At 41.3% G+C, this 25088-nt stretch overlaps 1 protein-coding gene across 1 annotated transcript; it reads left to right on the forward strand.

Annotated features, from left to right (window-relative positions):
• The first annotated feature begins 162 nt into the window (after nt 1-162).
• On the forward strand, nt 163-23881 carry pros1 (protein S). Its single transcript, XM_083900489.1, has 14 exons — nt 163-291; nt 2597-2754; nt 7956-7980; nt 8065-8148; nt 8925-9047; nt 9155-9280; nt 12101-12229; nt 12337-12577; nt 15745-15931; nt 16469-16633; nt 16746-16914; nt 20569-20705; nt 20791-21019; nt 23083-23881. The coding sequence occupies exons 1-14, from the start codon at nt 213-215 to the stop codon at nt 23259-23261; spliced, it is 2031 nt and encodes a 676-aa protein (XP_083756615.1). The 5' UTR covers nt 163-212; the 3' UTR covers nt 23262-23881.
• Nucleotides 23882-25088: the final 1207 nt, after the last annotated feature.

The raw sequence follows: 25088 nt of genomic DNA on the forward strand, positions 1-25088 counted from the left end.
TGCGGTCTCCCCCTCTCTCTCGCTGTCCCTCTCTCTCTCTCTCTCTCTCTCTCTCTCTCTCTCTCTCTCTCTCTCTCTCTCTCTCTCTCTCCCTCTGCACGCAAACCCTTTTGTGGAGAATAAAGTTGTTTTTTCCTCCTCCTCCTCCTCCTCACACGGACCTGAGCTCAGCCAGAGCCAAACCGTGGCCTTGCTGGAAGAACGGTCCGATTATGTGGAGGAAGAAGCGGCCACTTTGGGAATCCTTGGCCTGCCTCATATATGTGGTGACGTTCGTCGATGCTTATCGATGTAAGTGTTTGGATTGTTGAAGCCACTGAGTTTGTTTCTGCTTCATCTGTGTGATTCCTGCTTGTTTTTCTCCTCAGTGAGATTAGTGTAGAAGTTTGAAGCAGAGTGGACCAACATGAGCTCAGTGACTCATTTCTGGGAAATAACGGTTTCGCAATGACCCTCTTTTTTTTTAGGTCAATCCAGAGAAGAGTAAATTAAGATTAAACTAAAACAGGACCATGCTGTTTAGCCTATTAGTCACAGATGATGTCAGAGTGTATGGACTATAATGTATTAGTTCATTTAAAACCTTAGTGAGAAACAGCAAAGAGCCATGTAAACAATAGACTGCATTTATTTGTTCTATTTTTGTTTGTTCCAAAATGATAGTACAATTTAACAAATATTTGTTTTATTAATCAGCATTGACTGACTATTAATTATTCATTGACATTTATTACAAATTACACATTTTTTGTTCTCAGAAACTTAGAAAAAGTCAATAAATCTTTATTTTTTTTCATTGAAAAGTTTTTCTGTTTGTTTTTTAATTACCTGTTTCATTTCCAGTTAAATTGAATTGCACCTACTTGCACAGTCATCATGAATACAGTATTTTAAATATATACTATATATACACTTAATATTAAATACATGAAACAGGTTATCAAAAAACTGAACCTAAGTAAATAATAACATTTTGGCTGATTAATGAAATGCAAATCAGCTGATGATGATTATTTGGAAATTACTATACCCATCATTTTAAGGATACAATGACTGCTATTAATTTGGGCCTAACTTAACCCTAACCAAAGCTGTGTAACTAACCGTAAACCTTAACCATTTAATGCCCAACCTCAACATAGCTGCAATTCATAGCTTAGGCCTAAAGAATTGAGGTTCTGTCCTACACAGAAACATGACAGTCCCAGGACACCTTTTTATTTTCAGGTGTGAACAGTCACTATCCACATGTGAATGGATCACTGAGGACTGATTTGAATGTCTGCACAGGGCCCATGTGTTTGCACAATACATAAACATTATATTTCTCTCGGGGCCATAGACTAAGTTTCACTTCCTGATGTTTTACTCCTCTGTCACTTAACCATTCATTTAGGCCACATCTACATGGAAACGGCAAAATACGACACTGATCCTTTTCTATGCCATATTCAAAAATATGCCCGTAAAGACAGCATCGACTCAAAACGCTGTAGTACATATACTAGCACTGTCGTTGCGCTGGAATGTTGCACCAAAAAAACAGAGAAGAAGACATTGTAAACATGAGATATAATAACGGACACAGAGACAGAATGAACCGAGCCAGGAAAATAAAGGTAAATAATGTCCGTTTGTTTCTATGGGGTAAGATATCTGTCAAAAAGAATGAATTGACAGACTGGCTGTGACATGTCAATCAACTGGGGTGGCACCTGGGGTGGCCAATCAGTTATCACATCACAAATAACAAAGTAATGATGATAATAATAATAAATTACATAATACAATTTTATCATCCTTATTCCATATAACATAGAGATTAAAAATAACTCACAAGCTGAGTATTGGCTAGCACTGTTGCCTCTTTCTGCAGCCTTCCTGTATGGAATTAGCATGTGCTCCTCGTGTGCACATACGTTTTCTCCCAAAAACATGCAGAGGTTGATTGGCTGGATCTGGATTGACTATAGATGTAGATGTGGGAGTGGGTGGTTATCTTTGTGTGTTTTCCCTGTGACTGACTGGCAACCTGTTCAGGGTGTGACCATGTCTTTCCCCCATCTCAGCTCCAGCCCCCTGTGATACTCATATGTAGGATAAAGTGGTGGAAAAGGAATGAATGTATAACTAACAAGGCAACCAAAATGGTTTGTATGGAAACATGTATTATGTATGCTGTGGGGCTAATTCAGGGACTGCGGCCCTTGTTCAAGTCGAGGGTCGGATGAATTCAACTCAATAATGTTCAAGCATCAGTAACAAAGTTGCACAGGGGTTGGATATTCCAACAAGACAATGATCGTAAACACAATTCAACTTCTACAAAGCCATTCATGCAGAGAGAAAAGTACAATGTTTTGAAATGGCTGTTACAGTCCCCTGACTTTCAAAAATAACTTCATCCAGTATCCAGATAATACATATGTTTTTAGTTTCGATTGCTTGCTATGATCCACACATCAGTGATAAATGTCAGGCTGAATTGTGTGTGTCTGTGTGTGTGTGTGTGTGTGTGTGTGTGTGTGTGTGTGTGTGTGTGTGTGTGTGTGTGTGTGTGTGTGTGTGTGTGTGTGTGTGTGTGTGCGTCCCTCAGTCCTGAGCCACAGCTCAGCCTCCCAGTTCCTAAGCAGGCACAGGAGGGCCAACTCCATGTTTGAGGAGAGCAAGGAGGGCAACATGGAGCGGGAGTGCATCGAGGAGCTGTGCAACAGGGAGGAGGCCAGGGAGATCTTTGAGAATGATCCAGAAACAGTATGTGATACATGATCTCACCAGACACTCATGATTTCACTGAGCTGACAGTGGAGCCCCCAAAAACTGTTGAGTGCATCGTTATTCTATACTGTGATGACCATTTTTAAGAATAATGTACAGGAAACCACGTTGTTTGGAAATCACCCCAAAGAGACCCAATGCCACTAGCTTACAACTGACTGCTATAGTTCTTATCAATTAATTTAGCCTTTGTTTTCGCAATTATAATCAATTTGTTGTGTAATCTATAAAATGTCAAGTTGTAATGAAAGTTGTAATAATTGTTGATTTGTGTTTCCTAAAAACTAAAAACCTAAAATCCTTTAAGTCCTTAAAGGTGAAGTAAGTAGTATATAGTGCCATCTAGAGGAGAGGCTGAAATTTACAACAAAGAACTGCTCCTCTGCTTACCCCCTCCCTTCCCTGAGCGCTACGGTATCCTCAGCCGGTCAAATGTCGTCTTTCTCCGTGTCAGTAGAGGAGGTTCGTGAGGCGAGGGAGAGGGCGAGCTACAGCGGCCGAATTGATATACTACCATTATTTGAAGGTTGAAATCCTACATTGTGTCACTTAAATGCCAACGGCGGCGTGGGATGGAGAGTGGATGAAGTAGACCAGCTTGAGGACGGTTTGAAGATTTTCCCTGGGCGCAGATGGAGCAGGCGGAGACAAAGGTGGCTGTGTCCTGGGACATGGAAGGCTGAAGAAGGCGCAGGGATGGAGTTTCTGGTCGTTGGAGCAGCGTTGAGAGAGGACCGCCCCAGCCCCTGTGTCGGAGGCATCTACCTCCACAATAAATCGGAGGTCAGGATCAGGCTGGGACAGGATGGGTTCAGATGTGAACAGTTCTTTTAATTGGGAGAATGCAGCCTCGGACTCATCAGACCAGACAAAGGTCTTCAGGGGGGATGTGAGTCTGGTGAGTGGTTCTGCGACTCAGATGTAGTTTCTTATGAAGCGTTGGCAAAACCCAGGAACCGTTTGCATCTGCTGCTGGAGGGAGTGGCCAGTCCCTGACTGCGCTGATCTTGGCTGGGTCTGGAGAGAGTTTGCCCTGTTCCTTCCAAGGAAGGGCACGGATTGGGCGTGGAAAGAACATTTTTCAGCCTTCACATATAATCTGTTTTCCAGCAGGCGTTGTAGGACCAGGTGGACATGCTGGACGTGTTCCTCTTCTGTCTCTGAAAAGATAAGGATGTCGTCGAGGTAGACGAAGAGGTACATGTCCAACATGCACAGGATGTTGTTAACCAGTTGTTGGAAGACGGAAGGAGCATTGGTTAGTCCAAAGGGCATCACCAGATATTCAAAGTGTCCAATGGGCGTATTGAATGCCGTCTTCCACTCGTCCCCCTCTATTATCTGATCAGGTGGTAAGCATTGCAGAGATAGAGTTCGGAGAAAACTCGACCCTTGCTGAGGGGGCTGAAGGCGGCATTGAGGCAAGGCGTATCGGTTTCGGACTGTGATCTCATTCAGGCCGCGGTAGTCGATACAGGGCCTCAGGGATCCATCTTTCTTCTGGACAAAGAAGAACCCTGCACCGACTGGAGATGACGAGGGGAGAATGACACCAGTGACCAGGGACTGGTGAATATAATCCTCCATGCTTCTTTGTTCAGTACGGGAGAGGTTGTACAGTCTCTTGGAGGGAAGAGTGGACACAGGAAGTAGGTCAATACCACAGTCGTAGGGACGGTGAGGTGGCAGAGAGAGGTGTTAAGAGAACACCTCAGCGAGGTCGTGGTATTGGCTTGGGATGCCGCTGAGATTAGGAGGTTCAGGATCAGTCTCTGGGGGGGAAACAGCAGCAGGTCGAGCCGACTGGAGGCTGCGTGAGTGACAGTGGACGCTCCACCCGGTGAGTTGTTGGTTGGTCCAGTCAAATTGAGGGTTATGGAGAGCCAGTCAGGGAAGACCCAGGACCACTGGAGCCAAGGAAGAGGGGATCAGGTACAGTTGGATGACCTTGTGGTGGTTGCCAGAAATGATGATGGTCATGGGCTCGGTCCGATGTTTCACCTCCACCAGGGTCTTGCCGTCCAGGTCAGAGATGATTTTGGGTTCTGGGAGTTGGACGATGGGGATGCGAAGGAGGTGGAAAGACTGCTGCACCCACAGGACTTGACCAGACTGAGTAACTCGCTTAGGTGATGAACAGGAAAAGGATTAAGCTCGTCTCGAGTCGTCAGCTCGTCCTTTAACTCGTCGTTCAAATTACGCAAAAACAATGCCGGTAGCGCGGGGCACTCGGCGGTGTGAATGCGGAAGTCGATGGAAAAATATGTCTCCGAAGAGTTAGCTTGTCTTAAATTAATTAAACGACAGGCCGCGTCGTTGCTTTGAAGCGAGTGGTCAAAAACCCTCCGTAGATCACAAGAAAACAAGTGAAAGGTGACAGCATAAGGTTCCTGGGGTAAAGGGGTGGAAGCCGTGGAGGAAGGTGCCGGTGGCTTGGGTTATGGCGTGAGTGGAAGGACTAGCATATGGTTATTGAAGTAGTGATGCGAGGTCAGCAGATAATTCACGCACCGATGCTGCTACTTCGGAAAGTAATGTCTCGTGTTTGCCTATGAGAACGCCTTGTACTGTGAGAGCCTGACAAAATGTGTCACTGTCTGCCTGGTCCATGTTGGTCAGAACGTAATGTTACGTCTCTCTTTAAGGAGAGACGAACGAGTTAGCTGGACTCGGAAATGCAGACAGACACACACAACTCGAGAGTAAAACTTAAAATGTATTTATTTAAATAATAATTACAGTGCGCAAACTTGCTAACTGTGAGTGAGTGAGGCTATGGGGGAACGCCGATGCAGCTGGGCGAGGACAGTAGCTCCTCTGCGAGAACCAAATGTTCTGTAGACGGAGCTCCGCCTAGGAGCAGACTCACCGGAAGCTGGATGTAGTGGAGGTGAAGTCCCAGGAGGCGAAGAGACGAAGATGAAGGTAAGTAGAGGAAGTCCCAGGTGGAGAAGGAACGCTGGCGATCTTCTGTGTCTCTCGTGAACAGGAGACGTAGAGAGGAAGATGAAGGTGAGTAGAGGAAGTCCCAGGTGGAGAAGGAACACTGGCGAGCTTCCGTGTCTTTCGGTGGCAGGAGACATGGTGACCTTGAGAGGTAAAACATGGTGAGTATCCAAGTGATTATAATTCAGCATAGAGTCAAGAGTAGCGACTTTACCAATGAGTGTAAGACTATGTTCTGACGCTGGTGAGCGGGCGACTCCGGCTTAAGACTGCTCCTGATTGCTCATCAGTCTACCGAGAGACATTTTGAGTTATCTATAGATTCTGAAAGTGTGAAGAAGATATGGCCATTTGAATGTAGGCACTCCTACACACAATTTTAGCCTCAAAGATTTACACCTTCTGACAGCAAAGAGACAGAATCATCACATTTACATAGAACAACCCCCTCCTGGTCTAAGCTTTCAGTGAAACCACACCCTGCTCTGTATGAGCACAGATACTATTGTTGTGAGCTACACAGAACAATACATATACATAAAAAATTGGATATAATATCCTCTTAAGATTTGAAAGAAATAACTTTAAAAATATAGGGGGGGGGGGTTGACTCGTGTAGTCGTACAGTGGTATGCAAAAGTTTGGGCACCCATGTAAATGTTCATGATTTTCCTTTATAAATCATTGGTTGTTTGAAAAAGATATTTCAGTTAAATATATCATATAGGAGACAAACACAGTGATATTTGAGATGTGAAATAAAGTTTATATCATTTACAGAAAGTGTGCAAGAATTATTTAAACAAAATTAGGCATGTGCATAAGTTTAGGAAAATATTTGTGCCTCCTTTTGCAGAAACAACACTTCCTATAGCTTCCAATTAGAGTCTGGATTCTGGCCGAAGGTATTTTGGACCATTCTTCTTTACAAAACATCTCCAGTTCAGTCAGGTTTGATGGTTTGCCCCGGCACAACTTCAACTTTGTCACTGATTCCTGGACATTGTTCTCCAGAATCTGCTGATATTGCAGACGTTCTGTAAATCATATAAACTTTATTTCACTTCTCAAATATCACTGTGCTTGTCTCCTATATGATATATTTAACTGAAATTTCTTATCCAAATAACCAATGATTTATAAAGGAAAATCATGAAAATGTACAGGGGTGCCCAAACTTTTGCATACCACTGTATTTCCATCATCTGTTTTTGTTGTTAAATGAAAACAAAATATACTTTATATACTTAAGAGAGAAGGATCAAAGATAGACACATATTTCTAATCAAATCAAATGAAATACATTGAAGTGGCTCTGTGGTGTAGTGTGGTTTTTGTTGTTTTTGTGACGATGAAGTCTGCTAACACGTTAGCATAAAGATCGCTAGCTTAAAATGCTAACAGTCCAGTCACCGAGCAGAAGTGCTGTCTCTGTCTTTGTGAAGAAGTTCAGCCACAGTTCAGTTTTTGTCCGGTTCTCCTTGCCTTCCTTTGATCAACAAAGCTTTGATGACAATCACGCTTTAATTTCACACTGCACACTCTCAATAACTGCTGGAAAGTTCCACATTCTCTCTCTCCCCCTCCCTTTCCCTCTCTCTCTGTGCGTGCATATTAATTAGCCATGTGTATTCTCCGTGACCGTCAGCTGATTGGCCGAAAAAATAACGAAAGGTCTGGAATGTGAGATCGCCACACCCAAACTAGGAGTGATTCACAGCGATCAAACAACCTTAATTCAGATATAAAGTTTATGGTTTTAAGACCCACAATATTGTGATTTGAAGCATGTAGTGGCTTCTTCAAAACTTCAAGTTGAACAATTTTGAAAAAAACGAAAATCCCTTTATTCATGTTTTACTCGTTTTGCGCTGGGCCGACTTGCGCCCCCTTTGTCCGTGGCGGGCCACAAATGTCCCTACAACCCAAGCTGACTTCTTTATATCTTCTCTTTGTCCAAAATACAACAATATCTAATGTGCTTCTCACAGAGGGTTAAGTATATCAACACATTTTAACATTTAACAAAGTCAGAAGTTAACTTTTGTCAAATAATAATTTATATCAGTGTCATATTTTTTTCCAATTGTCATTAGAGCTACAGATCTGATGCCATATCTTCAAATCATTCAATGTTCTACCAGCAACAACAAATTATAATATATTATAATGGTATAAGTAACTGAAAATCTCTGTAAAATGTATGTGTAAATTGTTTGTGTTCTTTCCAGGAATACTTCTATCCCAAATATGTTGGTAAGTGTAGCATGTATGATTTATGGTTTTTATGGGTTTGTTGGTTTTCTTTAACTAACTGATGCAACTCTGTCTCTGCTGTAGTGTGTCTGGGTTCACATCGTGTCGGCATCAACAACCACAAATCAGATTCTACCATTCCATCAGACCTTCGCACCTGTGTCAATGGTTAGTGATTTTACAGAGGATTCCTATCTCTACATGGACATCAAGATTACATTATTAAAGACAAAGACATTTAAACTGCATGATGCGATTACTTAAAATAAAATAAAAATTTGTTCAAGTTTTTGAACAGTTGCTAAATTGATTGTTAGGTGTTCACCTGCTGCTATGCTACACGTTTTAAGGGAAACATGAACTTAAAAAACCCCAACACTTTTTGATCTTTACCTTGAGAATGTCAGTGATTATTTTAGGAATGTGATTCCAGGGCCTGGAGATTAACTTGCATTCCCAAAAGCAATGGTAATATGTTGCCCTAAGTGACACTTAATACAGAGAGGGGAGAAAGATCTATCCATTTTGTGTAAAACAACAGGGGGTGATATGTAGTCTATGGAGTATTTTGTATTGTGTCTCTCTAAGTCTGTTACATGTATACAGATCTAACCAGCTTTGAAAATGAATGTTTTATAGATGTGACTCAATCTGTATGTATTTGTATTTACATGTACATGTAAATATAAATGTAACTAAGCAATCAATGCAAACATCAAACATGAGAATAGAGATTAAGTTCCATCCATCCATCTTCTACCGCTTATCCGGGGCCGGGTCGCGGATATTAAGTTCAATTGGATTATTGATGTCTAGGTGAACATAAACAATAATGATTACATGGCAATTTTCTCCTGGTAAATAACTGTTATTATCAGATGTCAACATCTGTTACCCTGACCCTGTTAATGTTTGTGTTAATGTGTGTGTGTGTTGCATGGCAGAGATTAGTAACCAGTGCACACCATATCCATGCTACAAGGAAGGTTCAGAGCGCTGTGTGGATGGTCAGGCCTCCTTCACATGTGTGTGTAAACCTGGCTGGAAGGGCCTGCGCTGTGAGGACGGTAAATCTGAACAAAGATGTCCTGTATGAAAGTTTTGCACTTAAATCTAGACTTAATTTACTGCTGACAACCTGCTGATGTCATCCTGTGTTGTGTTTACCTGGCAGACATCGATGAGTGTTTGGATCCTGAATTTATAGCAGGATGTAATCAAAAATGTAGCAATGTTCCTGGGAGTTTCCACTGCATGTGCGAAGAGGGCTACTTCATCAATAACAAAATCAACTGTGTGGGTAAGACTTCATTTTTTTCACTTTGTGCAGGCCAGCTATAACAATGCAAATATTAATTCATTGCAGTCACAGCAAACTGAACTGAGTACTGTCTGTGTTTTAACCGTCAACTCCTGCTCCCTACCTGAATGCGTCCATGACTACATACAGTAGCTGAGTGACAGACTGGAATGACGCATGCGACACACACCAAGGGAAGCTACACAAGTAAAGCCCAATTTATACTCCTGCGTACGTAAACTACGTAGAGCACTTTGCGTCGACGCAGAGCCTGTCGAATAGCCTCTGCGTCGTCTCCGACTGCAAAAAATATTTTTTAAAGCCCAATTTATACTCCTGCGTAAAGTACTCTGCGTTGACGGAGAGCCTGCCGTAGAGTCTCTGCGTTGTCCGGCTGCACAAAATATTTTTTAAGTGTCTGTCACACCGTCAAGGGACAACGGAGACGGCAAGAGCTGCGATTAGTCCTCAGGACAGGCCGAGTGAAGCTGCTCTGTGCCGGCTCACAGTGCGCACCGAGCATCCACAGAGGCAGAGCTGATCACCGCGACAACGTTGCTGCCAAACTATAAACACGTCATATCTTAATACACAAACCACATGTTTAGACTCTAAATGGCCAATTTCTCGCCTCAAATGATCTCAAAACTGCGTTCCGTGACACAGAAAAGTGAGAAACGGCCACTGTTTCAACAACAACAGTCTTTCTCTCTCGGACGCCATTGCTCACTGTAGCCAAAAGCGCAACAACCTTGTGCAGCGACCCCTACTGATCAGGCGGGAAGTTGCAGCGCGTATCCGTCCACGATGCAGAAGTATGAAGGCTCGAGGTGTCTCCGTGGTTACTCAGTCGGATAACGCATTACGCAGTCGGAGAAAAGCACTGTGCAACTTGCATTACTACAGTTGCCAGCAGTGTGCGAAATACCCATTAATAATCAGGGGGGTCCCATCTCCCATTTGTTGCGCAATACTGTTTCACCACCCCAGGTGCCACGCTGCAGTATTGGCTATTTTCCCTGTCAGATGTGGGCTTGTGTGGGCCTTTTCCACAGCACCATTTGGAAAGCAATTCATTAAAACATTAAAAATACAAAATTACAAATAAAATAATTTACATTTTGTCTGGTTATAAAGGATAAGAAAGCATGCAAAGTGTATTATGTTTAAACTAGGGCTGATAACGATTATGGCAAAAATATTAGTCACAAATTATTTTTGACTGATATTGAAATCATGATTAATAGACACAATATTCAGAGTATTTATTGAACCACCAAAACTCAACTTTAATTATAATTTAAAAGAACAGCCAGAAATAAATTAGTAACAAGCAAAAAAAATAAAATAATTATAGTAAATTAAAAATAATGATAGCAATAAAAACAAAAAATAACCACTCTACTTGCACTGCTGCACAACTTGCGAAACACACCAATAGCCTCTGTTATCTCTTGATGTCTGCTGGACGTGGTGGGATATGGGACGGCATTTTAAAGAGTGTCCTTAATAGAGGACAAAATAAATGCTAATGAGCGACGAATAAATAACTTAAACCTGCTTTGTCATACTATTTTAAAAAATGTAAATGAAAAAACCCTCATTGTCTTCATTTATTCACATTTCTCAAAAAGATGTCGTACTGCTCCCTGACAGTAGCGCCGTTCTCGAGACGCCACATGACCGCGCTTGGCTGTGCTCGTACACAGCTGTAAGTCACTCTGGGAAATAAGATTTGTCTGGGCTTTTTATGGCCTTTAGGAATGTTTTTCAAATATGAGACTCCGTGAATTAAAAATATAGAGATCTATAAAGATCTATAAAAGCCCGTGTCCATGTCTCGAGGTGTCCTGTGGACACTTTTACAGGTGTTTCTTTTACTATTGCGGTCGATGGGAAAATTGCTTTTTGGGCCCCATGGGATTTTTTGTTGCAGTACCCACAGTGGCCACCATGACAACATTGTCTTCAAGGCAGAGGGGGCGGAGCGGGGCAGCCTTTTATTGCAGAGCACCTGCTGAAGGTGCTCTGATTGACCCTGTTTGAAGATCGTTATGAAGAGTTTATGTATCGCTAACAAGGGGGGAAGTCCTTGTCCCCACTGGAGATAAAATTAATTTAGCAGAGATAGGGATAGGAAAACCAGACCCCCATCCCCCTACAAATCACACCCTGCCTGTACATCATGTGAGTCAGTGCACTTTTTCTTCACTTTATTATGCAAGCAGTCCCGGAGAAGCTTTTGGGAGCCCCGGGCAGAGTTCTCTTTTCCCTGGGGACGGGCTGGGGTGGAAGCGGGGCTGGGCTTGAGCCGTGGCTGGGGGCAGTCGTCCCTCTCCTTCATCCTTCATCACAGATGACCTGATTCTGGGTCCAGGTTTTGTGTGTAGCAGAGCAATCTATTGAAGTCAGCCCTCGATCCATGCTTTTGCTTTTGAATCTCGGCTCATAGATTCAACTAAATAACTGCATTAAATGGGTGTGTTAGTTCAATTTATTTCGTACAATTTCTGTCAAACTATGCTTTGACATAGTGACAATGTTAATGTGCATTTTAAAAGTCAAGTTTACTCATGCTGCAGAATGACACTGGCAACCAATCTGATGCTTTCCTGATGGTATTGCTTAAAACCATGTAAACATCTGATGTAGCTAAAATATTCCACTGAACTGTGTCTAATGAAGGCAGTTGATTATAAATGCTGAATTTGAGGTATTCACCTGTTTTTTTAATTATTATTATTACTATTGTATTACCTCTGAAGCCGATGATAATAAGACAATGTCTCACATGACTGTTTGACCATTGTATCTTTGCAGATATCAATGAATGTCTAATGTTTCCCAGTATCTGTCAAGAACCGGCTAAATGTGTCAACACTCCTGGCATGTATGAGTGTCGCTGTCCCCACGGATTTAAATACAACTTCACTTCCAAAACCTGCAATGGTGAGAATTAAGTTTATTGTTTTTGTCTTGTCCTCTAGAGTCTGATAGGTTACATCCATCTGTTTTACAAATGCATGTTTTATAAATCACTTTTCCTGTTTTTGCAGATGTCAACGAATGCGAGTTGAGTGTGTGTGATGGCACGTGTATAAACACAGTGGGCAGCTATGCGTGCTACTGTGATGGTCGTCAGGGTCTTCATTTAGTGGAGAGTAAACGATACTGTGAAAGAATCCCTGTGTGTGTGGACCTGTATGACCACAAACACTCAGAGATGCTTTACCTGGGGGAAGAGTTTTCAGGACTTCCTGTCATCTATCTGCTTTTCCGACTACCAGAAAACACAAAGTAATTACAATACCCACACGCACACGTGCAAACACCCAAATACACACACACACACACACACACACACACACACACACACACACACACGCGCACACACACACGCGCACACACACACGCGCACGCGCACCCCCCCCCCCCCCCCCCCACACACACACACACACACAATGAGTGCCAATAAGTGCTTATGTAACGCCACTTCTCTAATCCAGCAGACTTAAAGTGGACCTAGACCGGAAGTTCCAATTAACGCTGTTTTTTAGTGTATCTGTGTCATTACCTTGTTTAAGAAGCCTTAAACATTGTTAAAGGTCACATAGAGTGGTCCTGTTACACATAAATGTTAGTTATGGAGGTCTACTTACATATATTAACTTGTTTTTATGGTCAAAAACCTCCTAGTTTCTGTAAACGAGCCGATAGAAATCCTCTTTTCTGACGGTGTTTTTCTGCTGCGAGATTTCAGAGTGAACTTTCACCCCCAGAAGACAGAGTCTTGTGATTGGCCAGTACTATCGAGCACATCCGTTCTCAGAAGAACGGTGGATGCACTGCTCCTCATTATCAAAACATTGTTTTAACAGTGTTTAAAAATAGCTTCGTCACGACTCCCCGCCGCAGTCCCTTTTATGACTTTAAACCGGAGTCAGACCCAGAGTCAGAAGACACTGTTGCTCGTGAAACACCTCCACAACGGACGTTAGTCTTCTTCTGCGGTTCAATGTACGCAACCTGATGTGCCCAGACTAGTGCCCGGAGCAGGACGATCGGTTGTTCAGGAGAACCGCTGTTTACGTAACTATTGCGGGATTTTCAGTGATCTCGTTGAGCCCCGAGATTACAATAAAACACAACGTTCTCAGCAGTGGCTGAACTGTTTGTTTCGAACCGTCAGGGCTTCATAAACAAGGTAATGACGCAGATACACACCAAAAAAAAACAGCGTTAATAGGAACTTCCGGTCTAGTTCCGCTTTAAAACAATTTTTTGATCACAAGACTCTGTCTTCTGGGTGTGAGAGTTGAGTCTCAAATCTCGCGGCTGGGAAACAGCTTCAGAAAAGAGGATTTCTATCGGCTCGTTTACAGCGACTAGGAGGTTTTTGACCATAAAAACAAGTTCATGTATGTAAGTAGACCTCCATAACTAACATATATGTGCAACAGGACCACTCTATGTGAGCTTTAAGTAATCATGAAAAAACTTCTAGCAGGAGCACTTTGATATTAAAATATTACATATACATGTACCTGATGGGCTGCACTTTACATAGGCTACATTACCCCCACACAATACACACTTTCACTTTCGCAGTTCACTAAAAGATGTAGTTTTGCGGTTTTACAATAGTATTCCTATGTATGTAACTTTCTATCAAACAAATATATATAATATTTTTTTCCTGTGAGGTCCTAATTCTCTTCCATACGATCTTCACTAGTGAACTAATCTGTAATTTTTCCGTCATGGTACTGACGATAATCAAAAAAAAGGTGAGATGCTTTCCTTATTGGTTCAATACGGCACACGTATTTTATCTTTCAAATATGGAACAATCTTTATTTTATGGAACGGCTGGCAACCCACAGATGCACATGCTTAGATAGCAACTTCACATAGTCTAATAACAGAAATGCAACAGTAGAAAGACACAAGAGTCACAAACTCCATGAGTAATTGTGATTCATGGAATGGAGCGGAGGGGACGGAGCTAAGAGAGAGCAGTAGACTACTGTTTTTACCCAAGTTAAAAGAAAAATCGCCATGATTCACTCATAGCTTCTACAGTACATCTTTATTCATACAAGAGGGAATATTAACATAAATACACAATAATACTGCACTTTGCCACTCACCACAGCCGCACCTCTCATTAACTGGCAACATTTCTAAAGTGCACTTTGGCTTCATAAACTGACACTGGAAGAGGGTGCTGTTGAGCCAATAAACTCCCAAACCTACATTTCCAATACAAGGCAAGTGGAATCCCATACATACTTTGTTACACCAGCACAGTCACCTTCACCACAGAATCAGTTTGAGAGGATTGAAAGTGTGCTCATGCTACTCGAGCAGCAAGTGGAGGGTTGTGGCTCACATCAGTCAAGCTGCTACAGATGCTGCTGCCCACACCAGACAAGCTTTGGAGACCCAAGCCCATCCCATTGAAGCTCTCTCTGCCCAGATACAACAGCTGATCTGTCCTCCTCCAGAAATTCCAACCCCCATACATGAACCTCCTGTTTCAGCTCTGCCGCAGCCCAGGATGATCTCTGAGTCTGGAGTGGGGCTTGATGGTCTGGCTGACTATGTGAAAGATGATCTAGTTTATACCCTCTACCTGCCACACACAATGGACTTATTGAGCTCACCACCGAGCTGGACCTCCGCATCTGGTCCCAGAGAAAAGAAAGGAGACAGAATGCCATCAATTGTCCAACCGTAGCTCATTGCCCACGTTTCCTGCCTGCTTCTGACTCCTCTTTACCTGCTACGTCTGTTCCGGTAGAGCCAGAGTCCATGCACCAACTTTACCCCAGATGAGCGAGAGCGCTGTCAGAGGGGAAACCTCAGTATGTGCTGTGGCCAAGCTGTACATTTCGTCTCCCACTGCCCATTAAAAGACCAGGCTTACCAGTAAATGAGGAAGTCCTGGTGTCACATGACAGCAAAATCTTATTTCCTTGAGCCCCCTGTTCCGAGTCAAGCTCCTCCTCCCTGGTGGTTCACACAACCTGACCGCTTTCATTCAGGAGCAGATGCCATGTTCATGGTTGAGAGCTTAGGGATCCTCTGGATACCCTACTTTCTGCCAAAGACCTGAATGGCCACCATCTGGAGATTGTTACTCACCAGACTTCTCCAGTCCACAAGTTGCTCTGCGGAAACCATCACAAGACATTCCTCTGATCCTGGGTTACCCTTATCTCCTACTGCGGCAGGATTCTTCTTTGTGCGCCCCTGCATTGATTACCAGGGGCTGGATGACATCCCCATAAAGAACTGGTATCCACTTCACCGAGCTTGACCTCCGTAATACATACCACCTTGTCGTCAGCAGAGATGGCGTGGTGTACATTATTATTAGGAAATGAACAACACAAGTACATTTGAACATAATTATCGTCAAACTACTGTGAAAACTTATATCTGTCTCTGGTCATTTTTAGGTTCGCAGCAGAGTTTGACTTCCGTACATTTGACCCAGAAGGAGTTGTTCTGTATGCTGAGTCCTCGCCAGACTCTTGGTTTATGTTGGGACTAAGGCTCGGTTACATTGAGGTACAAATCAAAAACCAGCATACATTGAAGGTCATCCATGGAGGAAAAACCATAAACGATGGACAGTGGCATGTGGTAAGAATACGCTGTTGTCAGAAATGTAGTCATGTACTCGTTTGGATGTTAAGTAGAGTCATGTTGTGGTAACTGTGTGGTCTACTGCTCAACTGTGTAAAAGCTGCTGTCAGTGAAATATGTTTGTCAAAATATGTGTATATAATTAGTATTCAGTATTTTGTCAGTGACATCCACACCTTTATATTGTTCCATAAATTCTGCTTTGGATACACCTGCAGTCCACACTGCTCCCGCATTTTCGAGCTCCGAAAATGTCTGTCTCCCTTTCAGATTGAAAACTCTGGGGCTATACTTTAGCCTGAATGGGTAGCAATGGACACTTTTTGAAAACATTCACTTCTTTATTCATTCTTATTGATCAAATTTCCATTCATCATTTGTCTCCTAACACAAATACAAATCAGTCGCTATTGGGTTTGTCAATTTCTTAAATATGTTTCAAAGTGTGTGGTGAAACAGCTTATGTTAATGACAAGTTGTTTAGATGCTGGATTTTTACGTTGTGAAAGTGATGATCGTATGATAAACGTGCAGATATCTGTGGATGAACTGGAGAGAAGCATCAGTGTGAAAATCAGCAAAGAAGCTGTGATGAGCATCAACACCCCCGAGAGTCTCTTTACGTCAGTGAATGGAAAACTGGTGACCAAGGTCTACATTGCTGGACTGCCCAACCGTACTAACAACCTCATCTTACCTGTAAGCTAAATTACTTAGCACACATGATGGATTATTTTTGTCTGTCACCACAGGAGGGAAAAACTGTATAATCTTAATATCTGAAGTTTCCTTACTGTATGTTGTGTGTCAGATCAACCCTCGACTTGATGGCTGCATCAGAGGTTGGAACTTGATGAATCAGGGAGCATCTGGAGTCAATGAGATCATCCAAGAGAAGAAGAGTAAACATTGTTTTGTCAATGTGGAACAAGGATCTTTCTTCACTGGGGGAGGACTGGCACACTTCAACAGTGACTACAGTAAGTTCACTTGCAATTTATTAATTACAAGACTGATATTATACAATTTAAGATGTTTACAAATTCAAGACTTTTTACAAACATTTTTTGTGAACTATTTTTTTTTTTTTTTTTTAATGTATGTTCATTATGGTGTTGACAAAAATGAAGGTGCAACCATCTATGCTCATATGCACACATACGTACATGTAAACCTATACATACACACAAATAAAAATACATGCGTGAGGGTTTATTTAGAGCTGTCCTAATAAATGGATCCCACAGTTTGACCATATTGGATAAGCCGCTGGTCGACCACCAAGCAATAAATTGTAATTGTGAAAAATTGGAGTATGATAGTGCCATTTATTATTTATGTTAGTGTGGTTAATCACCAGCTTCCAAGTGACCAGGACATTTGCAATAATAGGTCCAAACAGCTCTTTGGCATGTTTGATTGGAACGTCTGCATAAATTAAGTCTTGTAGTCTACATGGGCCCCCTGGATACAGGGGGCCCATGAAGTAGGGTTTGATGGATCTAACCATGATTTAATGATGTTCAGTACAAAAGACCAGTGATACATTTTAAAATCTGGAACACCCCAACCTCCGGCCAATTTTCCTCTCTGAAGAGTTGTAAGTTTGATTGTTGGCTTTTTATTATTCCATATAAATTTACGAATCAGACTATGGAGTTTATCCCAGTACCCTATTGGTGGATTCAGAGGTAACATAGAGCTCAGGAAGCTAATGAATGGTAGTACCATCATTTTTATACCTGAGATCCTGCCATCGAATGATATTGGTTTTAAAATCCACTTTCTCAAGTTTGTTCTAATTTTATCCAAACATAAAGCATAATTATTATCAACAATAGTTTCTAGCTTGGGGAAGATATCAATTCCTAAATATTTAAATTGATTGACAACTGCAATATTAAATTGGGTCAGATGTTAGGAAGGCAGAACACAGCTGGACCCAAATGCACGAGACTGGAGGCACGATGGAAGGTCTTAAGAGTCTTTATTTAAGTCTCTTGAATTCAAAACAAAAGCGTAGCACTAAGGCTAGATAAATAACAAAAAAGCGTAGCACTATGGCTAGATAAGAAATAACAAAAGGCATAGCACTATGACTAGACAAACAAACAAAAATCGTAACGCTAGAACTAGAAGATATTTGACAGACTTGACAGGCTTTTGGGTGACAGCATAAACAACGTACTGACACAGAGTGAGGGAACTGGGGACATTATATAGGGAAGAGGAATCAAGGGCAGGTGTTAGTGACTGCTTAAGGATCACCAGGTGAAGTGCATGAGGGAATTAGGGTAGATGTGTCAAGGACAACGAGGTGACAACGTAACAGGAAGACATGATCATTACCAAAATAAAAGGGGAAGTGAAAATCTAACCCAACACCAAAAAGGTGACATGAACTTAACGTGACTCTAAACCAACTAACAAACAGACTACACAAACAAAAAACACTAACATAACTGGCGCCTCGTGACATCAGATCCTCTCCGATGTTGTTTAATGGTAGGAGTGCAAATTTTTGTCAATTTATTTTAGATCTACTAAACTCTTCTAAAATACTACTAAAATCTTCAAATAACTTAAATATATGGGAAAGCGACTGTGATAATTCACTGCTAAATAAAAGTACATCATCTGCATATAGTGAAATATGATGAGTAGTGGAATTCATTGTAATAGGGATGTAATAAGTGATGAGAACCTCTATAGATTGAAAAATGTGGGGAACAAATATTGCCTGACAGCACCATTGCCCCTGGGTTTGTGTACTTAATATAATCAATAAACGGTATAACGAGTCCCATATGATCCAGTACAGCCCAGAGGTAGTTCCATTCTAGTCTATCAAATGCCTTTTCGGCGTCAAGAGTTAAAATTCCAGATGGGGTGAAAGGATCAAGAGAATTCTGGGTAAAATAGAGAATATGTGATAACCTTCTTGTATTATCTGAACTAAAACGGCCTTTCACAAACCCAGTTTGATCAACGTGTATAAGTTTTTCTAAATATTGATTAAGACGACGTGCCAATACTTTAGCATATATCTGTATAAATTAATGACACTGGACGATAGCTAGTACATAATGTTGGATCTTTATGTTTTTTAAGAAGAAGTGATATTAAGGCTGTGTTTGTTTGCTTTGAGAAGGAACCCATTGCAATTGATGTAGTTATCATTTATTTCAAAAAGCATAGGACCCAGTTCAGGCCAAAATTTAACATGTCTGGACCCGGCGACTTACCCAGGCTCATATCACATACTGCGTCTCATAGTTCGTTTAGGGATATATCTGCACCTAAAGCAGCTGCTTCTGAGCAAGACAGTTTTTTCAAACCTAAATCATTAAGAAAGTACTTGTAATTATCCCTGTTGGATTTAATTTCAGATATATAGAGTTTTTTATAAAAGCGTGAAAAAGCTTTATTAATTTCAGTTAGAATAGTTCATATATTTCCATCTGCAGATTGTATTGCAGAGATACATGTACACGTTGCTCATTTGAGTGAATACGCATAGCCAACTCATGGGAGGGCCATGAAAGTAGTGGTGTTCTCTTGACCGTTTAATTAGAAATTCAGCATCCACTCTAAAAAGTGTGTTAAGTTCGCTTTTCATCAGGCAGAGATGATATGCTCGTACAGCACAGAAAGCGTTTTTTTGTGCTTTTTCCAAAGATGCAAGCTGTCTCTCCAACTCCACTATAGTTTGTAAACGTGACCGGTTTAGAAATGAAGCAAATGAAGTAGCATTATCCTTTAAAAAACCTTTGATGGCTTCCCAGACAAACCTAAAATCTTCCACCGGATCCAAATTGAATGAGACAAATTATTGCAGATTGGATTTTAACTGAGAAAAAAAAAATCAATGTTTGATATTAAAGAAGTGTTGAATCTCCCACGGGGTGCCTTTTTGTTCGTACTTAATATCATAAATTTCACAGTAATTGCATGATGGTCAGATAAAGAGGTTAAAGTAATGTTGGCTGACTGGGTTGCACGGCATAGTGAATTAGAAGTAAGTATATAATCTATTCTCAAATACGATTTATGTCTACTTGAAAAAAAAGTATATTCTTTAACTCCAGGGTTGTGGAAACGCCATATGTCAATCTGACTAAGGAGCCTTAGAACAGGATCACTGGAACTGCCTATTGAAGGGTTTGATTTGTCTAACTTTGGACTCATTATAGTATTCATATTTGCCCCAAGAACTAGATAATAGTCTGATAGTTTCATTAGTAAATTAGATAGTGTTAAATAGAATTGTTTGTCATAATTGGCAGGAGCATAAGGACTAATAAAAGCTATTTTCATATTTGATATTGTTACTTTAATGAAGGCAATCCTCCCATCAGTGTCAAAGCTCAAGCAAGCTGCTCTTTTGGTCAACTGGTCTAGTCCTTGCACATTCCAGGACGAAAGAGATAAACTAGTCATTAGTATCGCTAATGGATATGTAATATTGAAAAGGAGGATGCTCTTTTCTAAGCAACTTGCAGCGTTATCTCCTCTTCAACCGTGCGCCATCTTGCCTGCCATCAGTGTAAATGAATGTTAATACACGTGTAGATATAAACACATGTTGTTAGTGCATTTGTCTGCATTTTTATTCTGTGTGTGTGCTTAATAAGGAGATACTGAGAGCTGGACTGTGAATGTCAGGATGACCATACGTCCATCAAGCAGCACTGGTGTCCTCTTTGCCCTGGTCTACAACAACACAGTTCCCCTGTCAGTCGCTGTGGTAACAAAGGGAGAAGGAGTCGCTGTAAGTTCTTTAAGGCTTGTATTCTCTCATGTACCTGCATGACTTAACACATAATAAAACTTTACAATCATGTCCCCTCCTCCAGGATTTGCAAGTGTTCCTGGATGACATCTCTGTGGCAACACTGGAATCGCTGATGCTGTGTTACCCCGAGCGGTTGACACTGCAGCTGAATGTGACTTCCACAGGAATCCAAATCTCAGCCAACTCCTCTACTGTTACCTACGTTGCAACTGATGTCCTGCAGGAGGCACTGGCGCGCCTCAACACCACGATGCAGAACCCCATCAGTACATATATTGGTGGGATACCAGGTTGGTGACATAGAAGCAGAAGTAGAAAGTGCAGAGGTGATGTTGCACAGTTAGTTTGTCACTGAAGTGAATATGTGATGCTGCATGTGTGTACATGGTTATGTGCACACAAGGCTCTGCTGCAAGGCATACTAGTAAGAACGCCCTAGAGTTCTCACTAGAATGCATTGCAGCGCAAGCATCTCTTGTTATTCCAAAACACGCCTCCTTTGCCGCGTAACTCGTCCCAGAGCTTTGAGAAAACCCCAGCACATCTTACATCAACATGTACAGTTTGATCGGGAATTGATTGGAGATTTCTGAATGTGTGTGGGCATGTTGCTGTCACACTCTGCTATGGTTGTTGTATAACCCTGTGTGTTGTTTTCATTTTCATATGAATTGCACTTTTTCTTAAAATCACCTAAAAGTGCAGAGAGTTCTGGTCAAAGCTCCCATTGACTCCCATCGTATCATATTGTTATTCTTCCACCCAAAAGTTTGGCGGAAGGTGGAAAAAGTACTAAAATATTGTACTCAAGTAAAAGTACCAATACTTATTTATAAGTATATAATATAATATTACTCAAGTAGAAGTAAAAGTAGTCATCTGAAAATGTACTCATGTAGAAGTAAAAAGTAGTTAATTTGAAATGTACTTTAAGTAAAAGTTACTTAGTAACTTTGCGTGGGGTGTGAGGGTAGCAGAAATATGACAAGGTCTGAAATCCAAAACGACACGCGCGACACAGGATATGACGTCACTTTTGGCCACGCCCTCTATGTTCACGCACCAGTGCTGGTGCTAATCACGTCATCATTCGTCTGGTTCTGGTGTATATTTTCCCCCTGTAGGTCTTCATTGTGCTGAATTTTTATTTTTACTCAGTAACGGATAGGATTTATAAAGTAACTAAGTACAATACTCGGGTCAATACGTACTCAAGTAAACAGAAGTCCAAAATAGGTGGTAACGAAGATAGTTGTGATTAATCAACTAATCGAAAAATAATCAATAGGCACGTTAGTCTGGTTCCGGTGTCTTCGCGGTCTATTTTGGTTTGTTTTGAACTATGCATATGTGAAAGCAAACCGTACCCATGTCTGCTTGCTACATTGTAACATTTTCCTGGCTGGTGCGGACTAAAAGCAATCAAACTATAGGTGTGAAAGTGAGTTTAGTCATGATTTTGTGGTCCAGGACAGGAGATAAAACATGCAATGTTGACTTCTGTGTCATTGTTACTTCACAATGACACATTCCTGGAATTGTTGTCTCGGGGAACTCCGCTTTGTCCCTAAAAAACGCGAGAGTGCAGGCGAAGGCAATAATATCCGGAAGAGCAGAAGTCCCTGAAGTGTTCTATTCTTGGCTGCACAGTGCAGCGCAGAGTTCTACACAAACACATTTATATATGACGGCAATGTGCCGGCTAGAGTCAGCAAATGATGGCTTTTCCAAATGCTAACTGCTGTTAGCTGCCGCAGCCTCAGTGACGCTGACGTACTTTCCTGTGTCTCATTTGCATTTAAAGAGACAGGCACTCAAAAGCGAGCGTTCTGAACAGGGCTGTTTTTGCAGGGTGATTGAACTGCTGAGGTGCTTCATCCTTAAGGTATTTTGACCAAAGCATGTCACAGACATGTTCATTAGGACACCAGGGAACTAGGTTAACGTGGAGAAATATGAGTATTATATGTCTGCTTTAAAAAATAGTGCAATGAAGGTATCAAGAGAAAATGATCAGAAATAACAAGAGAATAGTTTCAGAAAAATAAACAGTCATTGATTTTGTTCAACTATTTATTTCTGGGCATATCTAATATTCATGCATATTCATTTAGAAATTAAAGTTTTAACACCCACCTTTTTCTCTTTGTTATTGTATTTAGTTATTGTGATTTATTTGTAATTCTGGCAGTTTTTGTTTTCAATACAGCTGAGGGGGCAGTCTCCTGTCCTGAAGATAGATTGCGTCATGCGTCAGACATTCGGGCATACATCCTCCGCATGTGATCAGATCCCTCAGGTCAAACGTTCATACCAGTTCTGAATGGATATTCTTTGTCATTCTTTTTTTCAGATGATGTTCCATTACCTGCCACGCCTGTTACAGCGTTTTACCACGGCTGCATGGAAATCACTGTCAATGACCAGCAGCTGGACTTTGATGAGGCTGTTAGCAAACATAACAGTATTAAGTCTCATTCCTGTCCTCCTGTCTCTGCTCCCGAGAGTTTCCATGATCCACCGCATGACTAGCACAGGAAGTGACTATGATTTAACAGAAGCAGCACCTTGAAACCTTTGCAGTAGGCAGAGTCCTACATGAGCCACATTTGGGGACATTTTTGAAAAAAACAAAGCAATGATACTAAAAATTAATTAAAAAATAATATATAGTGTATATATTTTTTATAGATAGATGTTGAGGGTTAGTCAATTTCAAGCATTTTCCTATTCTTTTCATCAGTACAGTACTTTTGCATCCTGTCTGTTCAGCTCTTTTATGTGTGTGTTGTAACTTGCTGCTCAGAAACTGGATGACTGGATAATGTACTGTAGTTGTGTGTTGCAATGAATTAAATTGTGTCCAAGAGGCTTTTGACAAAGGACTGAGTTCTTGTTTTTTGAGCAAGAGATCTTAATGTTTGTGTAGAATTATAAACAAATCGCTGACCTGCATATTTTTCTTTGAATTGTAGTGGTATCTCTCATTTCTCTTTTGTTCTGGTCAGGTGGAGGCAGATGTGTTGAGACAACTGGCTGAAAATACAGTTGTTGGTGATGGTGATGAAACCCACAGAACAGAACTCTGATCCTCTGGGCTTTTCTTTTTCTTTCTTTTATGAAGTCACCATTTCTCAGAATTGTATTTTCCCTTGACCCACCATGGTCATCACCAGTCTGTTCTCAACACTATTTAAACAATGCTTCTACTATTTCTGTCCTAATCTACAGGATTCATCTGTTCCTTGTGTTCAAAATTCTCTTTGTATGTAAAACAGTCCAATCGTTAATTAAACAATATAGATGTTTATTTTTGTTTGTTTAAAAATCTTTTTTAAGACATTCTCCTGTTTTGATACTGCTGAAAGTTTTGTTTTTTCGATGAGGAACACCGTAGGCGACAGTAGCTCAGTAGCAGAGTGAAGGGTTTCTATTCCCAGCTCCGCTTGTCTACATGGGGATGTGTTCTTGGGCAACCCCACGTTGGCCCTGATGGCTGTGATGGCAGTGTATGAATGGGTATGAAAGATGAGTGCTAGGAAATGTGTTGCACATTCACTGTATAAAATAATGGGTGTATGGCACATCTGTAAAGCAGCTTTGGGTCATCAAGACTAGAAAAGAGCTGTAACTACAAACGTTTTACCATCTTTAATGACCTCCTGTTGGACATGTGTACGTGAGTTCTTATATAGTAATGGTAATGTTCATTATTTTAATATGATGACTCCAATTCGGTTCAATTCAAAACACTTTATTTATACTCGTTGAGCAGTCATTTAAAACAGTGAGGAAAAACACAACCTTTCTGCTCAAACTCTTGAAAGACAGCATTATATATGTAATTGGCTAAAAGTGAATAACATCAGAAAACAATAAACACAAATATTACAGACAGAAAAAACCAGCCGCGATATTTCAGACTCAACTCTCACACCCAGAAGACAGAGTCTTGTGATTGGCCAGTATATTCAGCACACCTGCTCTCAGAAGCGCAGCTCCCCCCTCTGGAACGGTGGATGCACTGCTCCTCATTATCAAAACATTGTTTTAACAATGTTTAAAAATAGCTTCTTCACGACTCCCCGCCGCAGTCCCTTTTATGACTTTGACCCGGAGTCAGACCCAGAGTCAGAAGACACTGTCGCTCGTGAAACACCTCCACAACGGATGTTATTCTTCTTCTGCGGTTCAATGTACGCAACCGGATGTGCCCGGACTAGTGCCCGGAGCAGGAGGATCTGCTGTTCAGGAGAACCGGTGTTTACGTAACTGGACCGGGTTTTTTCAGAGATCTCGCTGAGCCCGAGATTACAATAAAACACAGCGTTCTCAGCAGTGGCTGAAATGTTTGTTTTG

This window comes from Microchirus variegatus (assembly GCF_963457635.1).
Source record: "Microchirus variegatus genome assembly, chromosome: 14".
Taxonomy (NCBI): domain Eukaryota; kingdom Metazoa; phylum Chordata; class Actinopteri; order Pleuronectiformes; family Soleidae; genus Microchirus; species Microchirus variegatus.

Bases quoted from the DNA above. Each gene is read 5' to 3' on its own strand.
- pros1 (XM_083900489.1), top strand. From the start codon at position 213: ATGTGGAGGAAGAAGCGGCCACTTTGGGAATCCTTGGCCTGCCTCATA. The intron at 292-2,596 runs GTAAGTGTTTGG...TGCGTCCCTCAG, and splicing joins GTTCGTCGATGCTTATCGAT to TCCTGAGCCACAGCTCAGCC. The intron at 12,578-15,744 runs GTAATTACAATA...GGTCATTTTTAG, and splicing joins CGACTACCAGAAAACACAAA to GTTCGCAGCAGAGTTTGACT.